General features: G+C 53.4%; 1 protein-coding gene across 8 annotated transcripts; it reads right to left on the reverse strand.

The window, feature by feature from the left end:
* Positions 1-782: 782 nt before the first annotated feature.
* FOXR1 (forkhead box R1) lies at positions 783-11,361 on the reverse strand. 8 transcript variants are annotated; one of them, XM_089334451.1, is made up of 6 exons: positions 11,258-11,361; positions 2,878-2,952; positions 2,564-2,796; positions 2,155-2,381; positions 1,243-1,481; positions 783-858 (listed from the first exon to the last, which is right to left on the reverse strand). In XM_089334451.1, exons 3-6 carry the CDS (start codon positions 2,768-2,770, stop codon positions 830-832), a joined length of 702 nt encoding a protein of 233 aa, XP_089190577.1. In that variant the 5' UTR covers positions 2,771-2,796; positions 2,878-2,952; positions 11,258-11,361; the 3' UTR covers positions 783-829. The 8 variants fall into 8 exon arrangements, with proteins under 8 accessions (XP_089190577.1, XP_008248710.1, XP_089190586.1 ...); XM_008250488.5 differs by lacking the exon at positions 11,258-11,361 and adding an exon at positions 9,380-9,829; XM_089334460.1 differs by lacking the exon at positions 11,258-11,361 and adding an exon at positions 8,912-9,042.
* Between the last annotated feature and the right edge of the window lie 1,970 nt (positions 11,362-13,331).

The following is a 13,331-nucleotide window of genomic DNA, read 5'->3' on the forward strand; positions in this document are numbered from 1 at the left end:
GGAAGCAGCAGGTGATGCTTCAAATACTTGGATCTCTGCTACCCTTGTGGGATACCCTTGCTCTGAGCTTCAATTGGCCCAGCCCCAGATGTTGTGGCCATTTGGGGGAGGGAACCAGCAGATGGAAGATCTGTCTCTCCACCTTCAAATAAATAACCTTCCAAAAAAATCTCAACTTTCTAGGAAGATGGAAAGTATGACCAGTATTCAAGTAAAAATACGTTCAAACAGTCCTTTCAAGGAAAAGCACCTGGAATTGCTTCACCATAACCCAGGGAGAACGGGTCCCGCCTGTAACAAAACGGCAGTGTCCGGGAGTAAAGCTGGATGACAGGCATGCAGGGGCTCTGCATATTATCCTTTATTGATCAAAATTCCAAACAAAGGTAGCCTCTCCCCTAAACCCACCCCCACCCCCACCCCCCCGCTGCCTGGCCACCTGCCCTTACCCCTGTCACAGCTAACCACAGCGCAGAGCAGCAACTGTCCCAGGGCCCTGAAGCCCTATGAGTTCGTTAAGTAGCAGCTTAACGATGTTAGCTGAACAAGTAGGTGGTGCTCCCAGGGCTGCCTGCCACAAGCCAGCATCTCCCAAGATTATCTTCAACATCCAGAAAACGGACACTCGCTCAGGTCTGGCGAAGGGCAAGGACTCTCCTCCTCCGAGACAAGCGTGGCCTCTGCCTGGGAGCATGCGTGGGCTGCTCCCCACCCCGAGCTGGAACTGCACCTCCGCCCTTCACCCCATCTTCAGAGACCACACACACATATCCACACAAGGCTGCTGGGGGCAACTTTAATAACGCAGGGGCTGACTCGCTTTGTGGCATCAAAGGTCAAAGAGGAAGGGCATCATATCTGTAAGAGAAGGAGAGTTCAGAGGAATCTGCACGGCACCTGCTGTCCTCCAAGTCTGGAAGGCTCACACTGGCCATCTGCTTCTCCTGGCTCAAGGCTCAAATGCCACGCAGGCGCTGAGCTGCTCCGGGAAGAGTCCCGGCTGCACACCACGCCTGAGCGTGCTTCCCATTCCGTGGGGTCCCCTGTGAGCAGGGCTGCTAGCCCCTCATTGGTGCACCCCCCATCAAGGTCCCACCTCAGGCAGGTATCACTAGAGGGTTCAGACCACCTCCGCCCCGCCCTGCTCCTCATGGGAGACGCCCCCAGGCTCCCACACTCCGCCTCCAGTGAGGGTGGCCGGCCCTCCTCAGTCCGCCACGCAGGCACGCCACGGCCTCGCACCTGGCTGGCTCATGCACTGCTGGATACTTCCCAGCTGGGTGGCAGCCAGGGCGCGGGCCTCCTCGGCAAAGCGGCGGCGTCCCTCCTCAGTCAACTTCCAGAGGCAGGAGCGGGGCCGGGCGCTGGCCGCGACCTGCATACTGACCGGCACTTTCTCAAAGCTGTCTCGGAAACACAGGTTGTGGCGGATGGTGTTCTTCCAGCCTTCCGGAGCCGTCCGGAAAAACGGAAAGTGTTGTCTGTGGATAGGAGAGAGGTAAGGGAGGGGGGTCCCGAGTGTGCCGTCCTGCCGAGGCCGCTCTCGGGTGGCCGAGGGCACAGCAACACCCCGACCTGTGCCAGCCCCCTCCTCCTGCAGGCCCAGCCCACCGCCCATTCCACCCTCACTCTCCTCCTGCCTTCCAAGGGCTCAGGACCATGCCCGCAGCACAAACAGGCAGAACCGGGCTCCTGGTCAGGGAGGGGCGCCCCTGAAGAGCAGGCCCTCCTTGTACTGCCGGAAGGGGGCCTGCGAAGCTCCCCTACTCCCTTCTTAGCTGTGCATGCCGGCCCTGGAGGCACGCCGGCCGGGGAGAAGCAGGTGGGATGCTATCGCTGTTCGGGAAACCAGATCTCACACTGGCTAATCTGGACAGGGAGGGGCGTGGAGCAACTGTCACCAGGCCCAGTGGGATTTGGGAAGGGAAGCGTGACCAAGAAGCTTGGCGTGTTTTGAGGATGTGAGAGTGAATGTGTTCCCGTACATGGGAGTGGGGCACACACCCAGCTGGGAAGAGACCCCTGGGTGAGCTCCCGTGCTCTCAGACCAGAGGGGGACTGAGCCAGCAGCCCAGGGCCTGGGGGCGGGTTGGGAGGCTCTAGAGCAGGGCCCCGGCCCCTCCCCGCCCTCCTCACGGGCCCCCTGGCACATACCGAGTGAAACTGTAGATCTGCTGCACGTTGAGGCCACGGGGGGAACTGTTTCTTAATGCCAGGGCAATTAGGTGGAAGTAATTGAGAGGGGGCCGGGGCCAGAGCCTCCCCTCCTGGCTGCTGGCTTGCTGAAGCCTCCGGCTCTGGAGGGGGGCCCTTTTGTGAGGGGACGGGAGAGCCACACAGGAGCTGTCATCCTGGTCCTCGGCCTCCTCCTCTTCCGTGAGCTAGAGGAGCACAGAGGAGGAACTGGTCCTGACTCCTCGGCTGCCGCTCAGGGCTGTGCTGGCCGGAAGGGGCAGTGGCACAGGCCCGCCAGCCGGGCTGCTCCCCAACCCAAAGCTGCCCCTAACTCCAGCATCTGGTCCCTGTGCCCGCCCTGCCTACTCCCCACCCCAGAAATCCCTACCTCCCAGCTGCTGGGGGAAGACGAAAAGTGCTTCGGCGACGGAGACTGCTCGGGGGAGGAAGGCGACAGTGCGCGGGGGTAACAGGCATCTTCCTGATGGCAGGGCAGCCGAGGGCGAGGGACCGCGCCCGCTGCTTCCTTCTTCTTACTAGCCCCTTGGGCTTCCAGCTTTCCCGGTGGGTACACGATGTTGGGGTTCACCCACATCCACAGGTTGGGCTCAAACTCTGGACCTGGGGAGAGCAAAGGGCGTCGGCGTCCCCGGCGTCCAGCCTGGGCCACGGAACTGTGTCGGCAGAGATCTGGCCGCTCACCATCTCTGTCAGCGTGGGGCTTCTTCTCCAGAGGTAACCTTGGTGGTTCGACTATTTGAAGCCTGTACCTGGCAACTGGCGAAAGAAAGCACAGATGGTCAAGACATCCTGGGACTTCGAGAGACGAGCCCTGCCTGGGGGGCTCTCCCGCCCCGTTCTCTCCTTCAGCCACAGACAGCATCCTGAGCCACGTGCTGCGAGCCGCGAGCCTCTGGCTGCCGTTACCATCTAGAAACTCGGAGTCCTCAACCCTTGGCCTCTAGCCCAGGCTTTCCGCCGGCCCCTAAGCAGCACTTGAGACAGGGCTTGGGTAGCCCACAGCGAGCCACACTCGACCCTGCTGGACCTGAACTCCTCCTTCTCCTACTCCTTCCTGCAGCGTCCCTGTCTCAGTAAATGGCACCACCAGCCAACTCGCTGTTCTGTCCCCACGAACATCACGTTACAGAGGAGGCTTGTTTTTTGTCAGGCAGTAATCATGTCCTTATTGAGGGTTTGGCAGTCCGGAAGGATGTCCCTGGGCTGGTGCTGTGCTGTAGTGGGTAAAGCTGCCACCTGCAGGGCTGGCATCCCATATGGGTGCCAGTTCAAGTTCTGACCACCCCACTTTTTTATATATATATATTTTTTTTTGACAGGCAGAGTGGACAGTGAGAGAGAGAGAAAAGTCTTCCTTTTGCCATTGGTTCACCCTCCAATGGCCGCTGCGGCCGGCGCACCCCGCTGATCCAATGGCAGGAGCCAGGTGCTTATCCTGGTCTCCCATGAGGTGCAGGGCCCAACGACTTGGGCCATCCTCCACTGCACTCCCAAGCCATAGCAGAGAGCTGGCCTGGAAGAGGAGCAACCGGGACAGAATCGGCGCCCCGGTATGCTGGCGCCGCAAGGTGGAGGATTAGCCTATTGAGCCACGGTGCCGGCTCCACCCCACTTCTGATCTAGCTCTCTGTTATGGCTTGGGAAAGCAGTAGAAGATGGCCCGAGTGCTTGGGCCCCTGCACCCAAGTGGGAGATCAGGAAGAAGCTCCTGGCTACAGATCTGCTCAGCTCCAGCTGTTGCAGCCACTTGGGGAGTGAACCAATGGATGGAAGACCTTTCTGTGTCTCTCTCTGTCTGTGGCTCTGCCTCTCAAATAAATAAAATCTTTTTTTTTAATTTAATTTTTTTTTTTTTTGACAGGCAGAGTGGACCGTGAGAGAGAGAGACAGAGAGAAAGGTCTTCCTTTTGCCGTTGGTTCACCCTCCAATGGCCACCACGGCCGGTGTGCTGTGGCCGGTGCACCGCGCTGATCCGATGGCGGGAGCCAGGTATTTATCCTGGTCTCCCATTGGGTGCAGGGCCCAAGTACTTGGCCGTCCTCCACTGCACTCCCTGGCCACAGCAGAGAGCTGGCCTGGAAGAGGGGCAACCGGGACAGAATCCGGTGCCCTGACTGGGACTAGAACCCGGTGTGCCGGCACCGCAAGGCGGAGGATTAGCCTAGTGAGCCGCGGCGCCAGCCTAAATAAAATCTTAAATATATTATTTGTAGGAAAAAATGATTAGCACAGAAAACCATGCAAAAGCAGCATACAGAGGTGGGCATCTGGCCCAGCAGTTAAGATGCCCACGTCCCCACCAGAACGCCCGCATTCGATTCCGGCTCCAGCTTCCTGCTGAAGCAGACTGAGGGCAGAGGTGAGGACAGGTATCTGGGCCCCTGCTACCCACGTGGGAGACCTGGACTGTGTTCCCAACTCTGGACTTTGGCTTCTGTCCCCTGGCCATTGTGGGCATTTAGGGAGTGAAGCAATAGAGGGGAGCCCTCTCTGTCTTTCAAATATATACAAATCACTAGAACCAACAAAGTGCGTTTGCTGAATACAACAACATAGTAATTGATACTGTTCTTCCATAACAGCATTAAAAGCGTAGCATTTACAGTAAGAACCAGGGGCTGGTGCTGTGGCAGAGTGGGTTAAGCCATCACCTGCAGTGCCAGCATCCCATATTTGTGCCAGTTAAGTCTAGGCTGCTCCACTTCCGATCCAGCTTCCTGTTGATGCTCCTGGGAAAGCAGTGGAAAATGGCCCAAGTCCTTGGGCCCCTGAACCCATGTGGGAGACCCAGATGAAGCTCCTGGCTCCTGGCTTCAGATCGGCCCAGCTCTGGCTGTTGCAGCCATTTGGGGAGTGAACCAGAGGATGGAAGATCTCTGTCTCTCCTCCTTTTCTCTCCTCTCTCTGTAACTCTACCTTACAAATAAACAAATCTTTAAAAAATATATAAGTAGATAGGAGTTAACCCATGAAAGAATGGGGGAAAATCTAATTAGTATTTAATGACATAACAGATTTGAATAAACAAAGACAATAAAGATGTCAGTTACCTTTCAAATCAACCTATACATTTTTTAATTTTTTAATTTTTTTATTTTTTTTATTTTTGATAGGCAGAGTGGACAGTGAGAGAGAGAGACAGAGAGAGAAAGGTCTTCCCTTGCCGTTGGTTCACCCTCCAATGGCCGCCGCTGCAGCCGGCGCACCGCGCTGATCCGATGGCAGGAGCCAGGATCCAGGTGCTTTTTCCTGGTCTCCCATGGGGTGCAGGGCCCAAGCACCTGGGCCATCCTCCACTGCACTCCCTGGCCATAGCAGAGAGCTGGCCTGGAAGAGGGGCAACCGGGACAGAATCCGGCGCCCCGACCGGGACTAGAACCCGGTGTGCCGGCGCCGCAAGGTGGAGGATTAGCCTATTGAGCCACGGCGCCGGCTACCTATACATTTTTAAAAAGATTTTATTTATTTATTTGAGAGGCAGAGTTACAGACAGTGAGAGGGAGAGACAGAGAGAAAGGTCTTCCTTCCATTGGTTCACTCCCCAGATGGCAGCAGCCATGCCCATCCGAAGCCAGGAGCCAGGTGCCTCTTCCTAGCCTTCCACGTGGGTGCAGGGGCCCAAGGACTTGCCCAAGACCTGCTTTCCCAGGCCACAGCAGAGAGCTAGGTTGCAAGAGGAACAGCTGGGAATAGAACCGGTGTCCATATGGGATGGGGCGCCACAGGCGGAGGACTAACCTACTGCGCCACAGCACCAACCCCAACAACCTATACATTTTTATGCACATTTAATAATACATAAAAATGAATGGACAGCTGGTGTGGAGGCTGCCACTTGGGACACTGGCATCCCGTATCAGAGTGCTAGGTCAAGTCCCGGCTCCCCTGCTTCCCATCCAGCTCCCTCCTAACGTGCCTGGTATAGTAACAGATGACCCAAGTACTTGGGTCCCTGCCACCCACGAAGGAGACCTGGATGGAGTTTCTGGCTCCTGACTTCAGCCCAGCTCAGCCCCAGATTGTTGCAGACATTTGGGGAATGAACGAACAGATGGAAAAATCTCTCTAAAAATAAATTTTTAAGATCATTTTTAATTCTTTTTATAATTAATTTATTTGAAAGGCAGAGTGACAGAGAGAGAGATCCCAGGCACCCTGAAATGGGATGCTGGCATTGCAAGTGGCAGCCTAACTGCCCTGCCACAATGCCAGCCCCGAAATTAATCTTTAAAAAAATTAGAATTTCTGCACACTAAAAGTCACCATAAGCCAAGGGGGAAGACAAGTGACAATAAACTAGGGAAAAAATTCAACCCAAAGTTCTCTAACATGCAGAGTTCCCACAAATCCTTAAATAAAAGATCAACAAATTTACAAGTGAGAAAAAAAAATCAGCATTCCTAAAGAGGGGTACCGAGTGGCTAAAAGATGTTCAACCTTATTAGCAATTAAAAAATAAAATACAACACTTCACATCAATCAGATTAACAAGAATCATGAAGAAAACAGAACCCCTGATCACCCTGCACTTCCGGCTGTGAGCCACTCAGCCCCACATGGAGCACTCAGTGCAGCCACCCCCCAGACTGCTCCTGTTACAGGGAACTTAAGTCTCCTCGGCTACTGTCCTCCACTAAACTCTCGGCCACTCCCCCTCATCTGAAAGGGCTTACTGTCACCCTCTCCATCACTCCTGCCCTAAGTCCTGGCTGTTTCCTGAACACTTCCACACTACTAAAGTAGTCCCTCTCCGTCATGAGCTAAACCAGTAACCGCAGCCTCTCCATAACCTCGTCTGTGCACCACGTAAGAATGTGCCACCTTCTGTCTCTCCAGCTAACTCACTCCCCACCCCGACTAGGACCTCCCACGATCACCGACCCATGGACCAAAGACTTAAGAGCACTTGTTTGGCAGGGCTGAACCTAATCAGGGTTCTGTTTGAAAGCCACAGAACAGGGAGGAAAGCCGGCGGACCGGAGACCTCAGCAGGATCCGAGGAGAGAGCCTCTGTCTTTCTGGCCAGCAGATTCCCTGTGCCCTCAGGGACAACGTCCCAGGAACCCTCCCTCTTTCCTGTGTCCTTAATGTTGCTATTCTCACCAGCACCCAAATGTGCTGTTAATTCTCCCGTGTGACTAAAAAGAACTTGTTGGCCCCCACTTTCTGAACCTGGCCACCACTATTTTGAGACAGAATTCCTTGAAAGAAGAATTTATACTTTTCATCTTCACTGCCCCTCCTCCCATTCCTTTATTTATTTATTTAGAGAGTTCCAGCCTCTCTCTTTCCATCCCTAAAGCTCTTTGATCAGCTTTCCATTCTACACCCCCCCCCCAAGGTCATCAGGGACTTCCAGAATGCTAAATCAGCCACTAGTCTCTCCCCTCCTTGAACCCTCCCTAGAATGGTTTCCCGGACACCAGTCCCATAGCTTTGGTTCTCACTGGTCTTTATTTTTTCCTACTTATCTCTCTTCTCCCTAATCTTTTTTATAATGCAATGCCCCTGGGTTCATCCTTGGCCCTCCCGGCCTCACTCCTCAAACCCCACCCATATTCCAAAGCTTGGAAATTTACATCTTGCAGTCCTCACCTCTTCCCAGAACACCAGGCCCTTAGGTCCAACCGCCTACTCAACACTTCTAGCAGTGCCAGACTTTCACCTGATGCACCAAGAGCTTCAGACAGCCACTCTAGGATCTCTTCCTTCCACCAGGCATCCAATCCACCAGCAACTGTGGCTGCCTTCGCCCCTCCCCACCTGGTCTGCCATTCTCTCCCCCCACAGACAGCACACCCTCCAGCTGGCAGCCACGGGGATCCTTCCAGACTGAACATCTTGTCAAACCAGGGTTGTCATTTGTAGGGCCCGATGCAAAGTGAAACCATGGGGCTCCTTGCTCACACCAGAAAGACAAGACCGCAGTGACATAGCGGGCAGCAGGCTCACGAGAGGGGCCCCAGGTCACATCATTTGTCTGCTTCAAACCTCCCAGCCGTGCCTCACGTGAAGTCAATACTGAAGTCCTGACACAGCAGACAAACGCCTCTGCACCCACAGCCCGTGAGCTCGGCATTGGCCTGGATGCAGCCTCACTGGCCTCTCTGCAGCTCCCCAAACACCCGAGGACGCTGGCATGGAGCAGGACGGCTTTCATCCCCTTCAACTCCTTGCTCAAGTATCCTGTTCCCAGTGGAGGTCTACACGACCCTGCAACACCACAGCTGGGAGCACCTCCAACCGTGCCATCCCATGTTTCCTTTCCCATTACAGGTTAGACATAGGACATAACCCGCTCCTCCAGGCACTGTCTGCCTGCCCCAGGAGACAGCAGCCTGTGCCGGCTCGCCCCTCCATTCCCGGTGCACCCAGCGTCCAGGACAGTGGCAGGCCAAGGCGAGGCCCTGAATGAGGGAACACACAGGAACGTCCTGTGGCATTACCCACCATGGCAAACAGCTGGGGAGGGTTTAGGTGTCAGGACAGTGACAGCGCAGAAGGGAACACACGTGGACCATAGGCGGCTACCCAACTGCAGGAAATAACCAACCAACCCTGCATCTAGCAACACAAAGAGCTCCGGAAAACCGTGGGAGCTGGGAAGACAATCAAAAGATTGGGATCGCAACACGGAGGGGAAATGGGCAGAGTCAACCCAAGGCTTTAGCGGCCGCGCTGGCAAACAGGTGCCGCGAATTTTGGAATAATTACCTCGGCTCTCAACTGTGGAGGGTCAAAGGGGAGGAGAAAACAACAAGGCGACGGCCAACCGTCCCCTAAGCAAGCCCTGCACAAGTCTGCATCAAGAGGTGGAGATGCAAACAAACAACACCGTTCCTTCCTTTTTTTTTTTTTTTTTTTTTTTTAAGAGAGAAAAACAAGGCGAGCCTACAGCGCTCCAAATGGCGCCGCCGAGGAGCCAATGAGCGAGCAAGGAGAGGCGGCTCGGCGGAGCCCTAGAACGTTCCGGGCGCGGAGAGGAAGGCGCCAAGGTCGGCGAGACCGGCTGTCCTCCGGGGGCTTCCAGTCGAAAGGCGCGCGCGCGGGGCAGGGGCACACACACCGCGGCGCCCCCGCCAACCAGGCCCCGGCGCGGGCGCGGGGTGCGGGGAGCCGCCTGGCCCCGCCGCGACCCGCGCCCGGCCCGCCGCACGCCCCTCCCCCAGGCCCGGCACTCACGGTTCTGCTCGGCCACGGGCAGATGCGATGTGGTGAAGGCCAGAAAGGCCTCGTTCCCCATGTCCCAGTCGAGCAGTCCCGGGACCTGGCCATGGAGGCTGGCCCAGACGTCGAGCTGCTGGAGTTTGAGGTCCACCTTTAGGGAGAGCACGGCGCGCCCAGCCGCGCAGGGGGTGAGCCTGGAGAGACTGCGGGTGGGCCTCCGAGGGCTTCAAGTACCCTCGCTCCGATAGAATTAGGAGGGAGGCAGCGCAGGTGTGCCAGTCCTCGTTTGACGCCTCTAATCTCGGAGGGAGCCTGCCCTCGCCCGCGGCCGTCGAGTTTGGGGGCTTGGGAACCTCAGGGAGGGGTCCCACAGAGTCTCCCCATCTGTGCTTTTGTGCAGTTATTTTATTTAAAAGGCGTCGTGGCCCTCCCCTCCCCCACTATTTATAGCCGCCTTCTAGAACTTCTGATGGGTTTTTATGGCTTATCTAAAATCACCTCCGTAGCAGATGGTGGAGATAGGATTAGACTCAATGGTGACTTAATTTTGTTCTTAATTATTTTATCGCATTTTAAAAAGATTTATTTATTTACTTAAAAGAGTTACAGAGAGGCAGAGAGAGGAAGTCTTCCATCTGCTGGTTCACTCCCTAAATGGCTGAAACGGCCAGAGCTGGGCTGATCTGAAGCCAGAAGCCAAGAGCTGCTTGCAGGGGCCCAAGAACTTGGATCTACTGCTTTCCTAGACCACAGCAGAGAGCTGGATTGCAAGTGGAGCAGCCAGAACTCAAAATGGTGCCCAAATGGGATGTGAAACTGCAGGCAACGGCTTTACCTGCTACACCACAGCAGTGGCCCCCTTAATTTTAAGTTTACAGAAAAATGCCAAAAAAGCTATAAGAAAATTCCTGTTTACCCATTTCCCAGATTTACCAATTGACATTTGTCATTTTTAATTTTTATACATATGACACAGGTATTTTTTTCTTAGCTTTTTGAGAGTAATTTGGAGATATCATGCACTTTTACCCATAAATACTTCAGTATTTCCCAAAAATAAGGATATTGGCTTACATAATAAAAAATAAGAAAAGTATCTAAATCAGAAAATTTAGCTTTGATGCAGTTCTATAATCAGTATACAGATCTTATTCAAATTTTGCCAATTGTCCCAACAGTGCCTTTTATGTGGGGCCAGTGCTGTGGCGCAGTAGGTTAAATCCCCAGCCTGCAGCATCAGAATCCCATATGGGTGCCAGTTCATGTCCCAGCTGCTCCACTTCTGATCAGCTCCCTGCTGATGTGCCTGGGAAAGCAGTAGAAGATTGAAGTAACACCTTGACATCAGGGACTCTATTTTGGAGCACCCCCCCGACCCCCTCCATGAGACTCTGGTCTGAAACTATGCCCTAAAACACTCAAGCAGTAGCAGTCCACTGCATCACACTAGGCAAAGCATAGAAACCCCCTCGCATGCTCGCTCAAGATTGAAGACAGATAGGTGGGGCCACCACTGTGGCCTAGCAGGTGAGGCCAGTGCCAGCATCCCATATGGGTGCCAGTTCATGTCCTAGATGCTCCACTTCACATCCAGCTCTCTGCTGTGGGCTGGGAAAGGAGTGGAGGATGCCCCAGGCCTGCCCTCTCTTGGGAGACCCAGAAGAGGCTCTGGCTCCTGGCTCCAGGCCTTGGATTGGCCCATCTCTGGCTGTTGTGGCCATTTGGGGAATGAGCCAGCGGATGGAAGACTTTCTGTCTTTTTCTCTTTCTCTCTCTCTCTCTCTCTCTCACTCTGCCTTTCAAATAAATAAATAAATCTTAAAAACAAAAAACAGGCTGCACCTGGGTTACTGATAAGACTGTAATTCGTCCCTGCCCTACATGTTGTTATACCTGAGCAAGTGAAAACAGAAGGGCACCACACATTGATAAAATTGATGGTTCTTCATTGCTGTTGATGGAGAGCATGCTCACGCCCTAAAGAACTCTTGACCCTGAAGCTTAAAGCAACAGGGTTTATAAAGGCAAAAACCACAAGGAGGGGAGGGGGAACACATGGTTACCGGGGTCAAGCTAACCTAAAACCTATGTGAAACTAATACCAATTATAATCTTAACAGTACCAGTTGCAATCTTAATAATTTCAATTAGGTTCTTGACATTAATCCAGGTATTGGCCTAAATCGTATGTAGGACATAGACAAATTACAGTCTTCTCATTAACCCAGGGGTAGCCTATCTGTTTTTAATCTTAAGCGAGCATGCGAGGGGGTCTCTCTGCTCTGCCTAGTGTGATGTCATGGACTGCTACTGTCTGTTTTAGGTCATAGTTTCAGACCAGAGTCTCACATTGGGGGGTGCTTTCTCAAGATGGAGTCAAGATGGAGTCTCAGGTGCTCCAAAATGGAGTCCCTGCTGTCAAGGTGTTACTTCAATATGATTTAGGCCAATACCTGGATTAATGTCAAGAACCTAATTGAAATTGTTAAGATTGTAACTGATATTGTTAAGATTACAATTGGTATTAGTTTCACATAGGCTTTAGGTTAGATTGACCCCAGTAACCTTGTATTCCCCACCTCCCCATCCTAGCAACCATGTATCCCCCCCCTCCTGTTTTTGTGGTTTTTACCTTTATAAACCCTGTTCCTTTGGGCTCCGGGCTTGAGAATTCTTTAGGGCATGAGCCTGTTCTCCCCCTCTGGCAATAAAGGACCACCATATCTTATCAGTGTGTGGTGCTCCTCTGCACTCACTCAAGTACAACAAGATGACCCAGGTCCTTGGGCCCCTGCACCCACGTGGGAGACCCAGAGGAAGCTCCTGGCTCCTGGCTTAGGATCAACTCAGTTCTGGCTGTTGGCAGCCATTTTGGGAATGAACCAGTTGATGGAAGACCTTTCTGTCTCTACCTCTCTCTGTAACTCTGTCTTTCAAATAAACAAAATAAATCTTTTAAAAAATGTCTTTTATGTAATTTTTTTTGGTCTATGATCCTTCAGAATCATTGGGTGCATTTTTTTTAAAGATTTATTTGAGGGGCCGGCGCAGTGGTGCACTAGGTTAATCCTTCGCCTGTGGCGCCAGCATCCCATATGGGCGCCGGGTTCTAGTCCCAGTTGCTCCTTTTCCAGTCCAGCTCTCTGCTGTGGCCTGGGAAGGCAGTGGAGGATGGCCTGGGTCCTTGGGCCCCTGCACCCAGGTAGGAGACCAGGAAGAAGCTCCTGGCTCCTGGCTTTGGATCGGTGCAGCTCCAGCCGTTGCGGCCATCTGGGGAGCAAACCAACGGAAGGAAGACCTTTCTCTCTGTCTCTCTCACTGTCTGTAACTCTACCTGTCAAATAAATAAATAAAAATCTAAAAAAAAAAAAAAAAGATTTATTTGAAAGTCACAATTGCAGAGAGAGAGGGAGAGACAGAGAGACATCTTCCATCCACTGGTTCACTCTCTAGATGGTCACAACAGCCAGACCGAAGCCAGGAGTCAGAAGCTTCTTCCAGGTCTCCCATGTGGGTGCTGGGGCCCAAGGACTTGGGCCATCTTCTGCTGCTTTCCCAGGCCATAGCAGGGAGCTGAATCAAGAGTGGAGCAGCCGGGACACCAGCCGCACCCACGTGGGATGCAGGTGTTGCAGGCAACAGCTTTACCCGCTACACCACTGCGCCAGCCCCATAGAGTGCATTTAGTATCCGTGTCTCTTTAGTATCCTGTAATCTGCAGGCGTTTCTCGGCCTTTATAATCTTTCATTACATTGACGTTTTTGAAGGGCACAGGCTGTTTATTTTGTAAGATTGTCCCTCAGTTTGGGTTTGGCTGGCGTCTCCCCATAATTGAAGTTAGAGTATGCATTTTTGGCACAAATACCACCGAAGGATGGTTCTTGTTCAGTATAAGGCATCAGGGGCGCAGGATGTCAGCGTGCCTCATTGTCAGTGATGGTAATGTCAATGACATGGGTCGGGGGA

This window comes from Oryctolagus cuniculus, chromosome 1 (assembly GCF_051225735.1).
Source record: "Oryctolagus cuniculus isolate XC-2025 breed Fujian yellow rabbit chromosome 1, ASM5122573v1, whole genome shotgun sequence".
Taxonomy (NCBI): Eukaryota; Metazoa; Chordata; class Mammalia; order Lagomorpha; family Leporidae; genus Oryctolagus; species Oryctolagus cuniculus.

Coding starts and splice junctions, on each gene's coding strand:
- FOXR1 (XM_051837714.3), bottom strand. CDS start 9,440: ATGGGGAACGAGGCCTTTCTGGCCTTCACCACATCGCATCTGCCCGTG. Junction 2,953..9,379: donor GCCCGTGGCCGAGCAGAACC/GTGAGTGCCGGG, acceptor TTCTTTCGCCAG/TTGCCAGGTACAGGCTTCAA. Junction 859..1,242: donor GCAGTGCATGAGCCAGCCAG/GTGCGAGGCCGT, acceptor CTTCTCTTACAG/ATATGATGCCCTTCCTCTTT.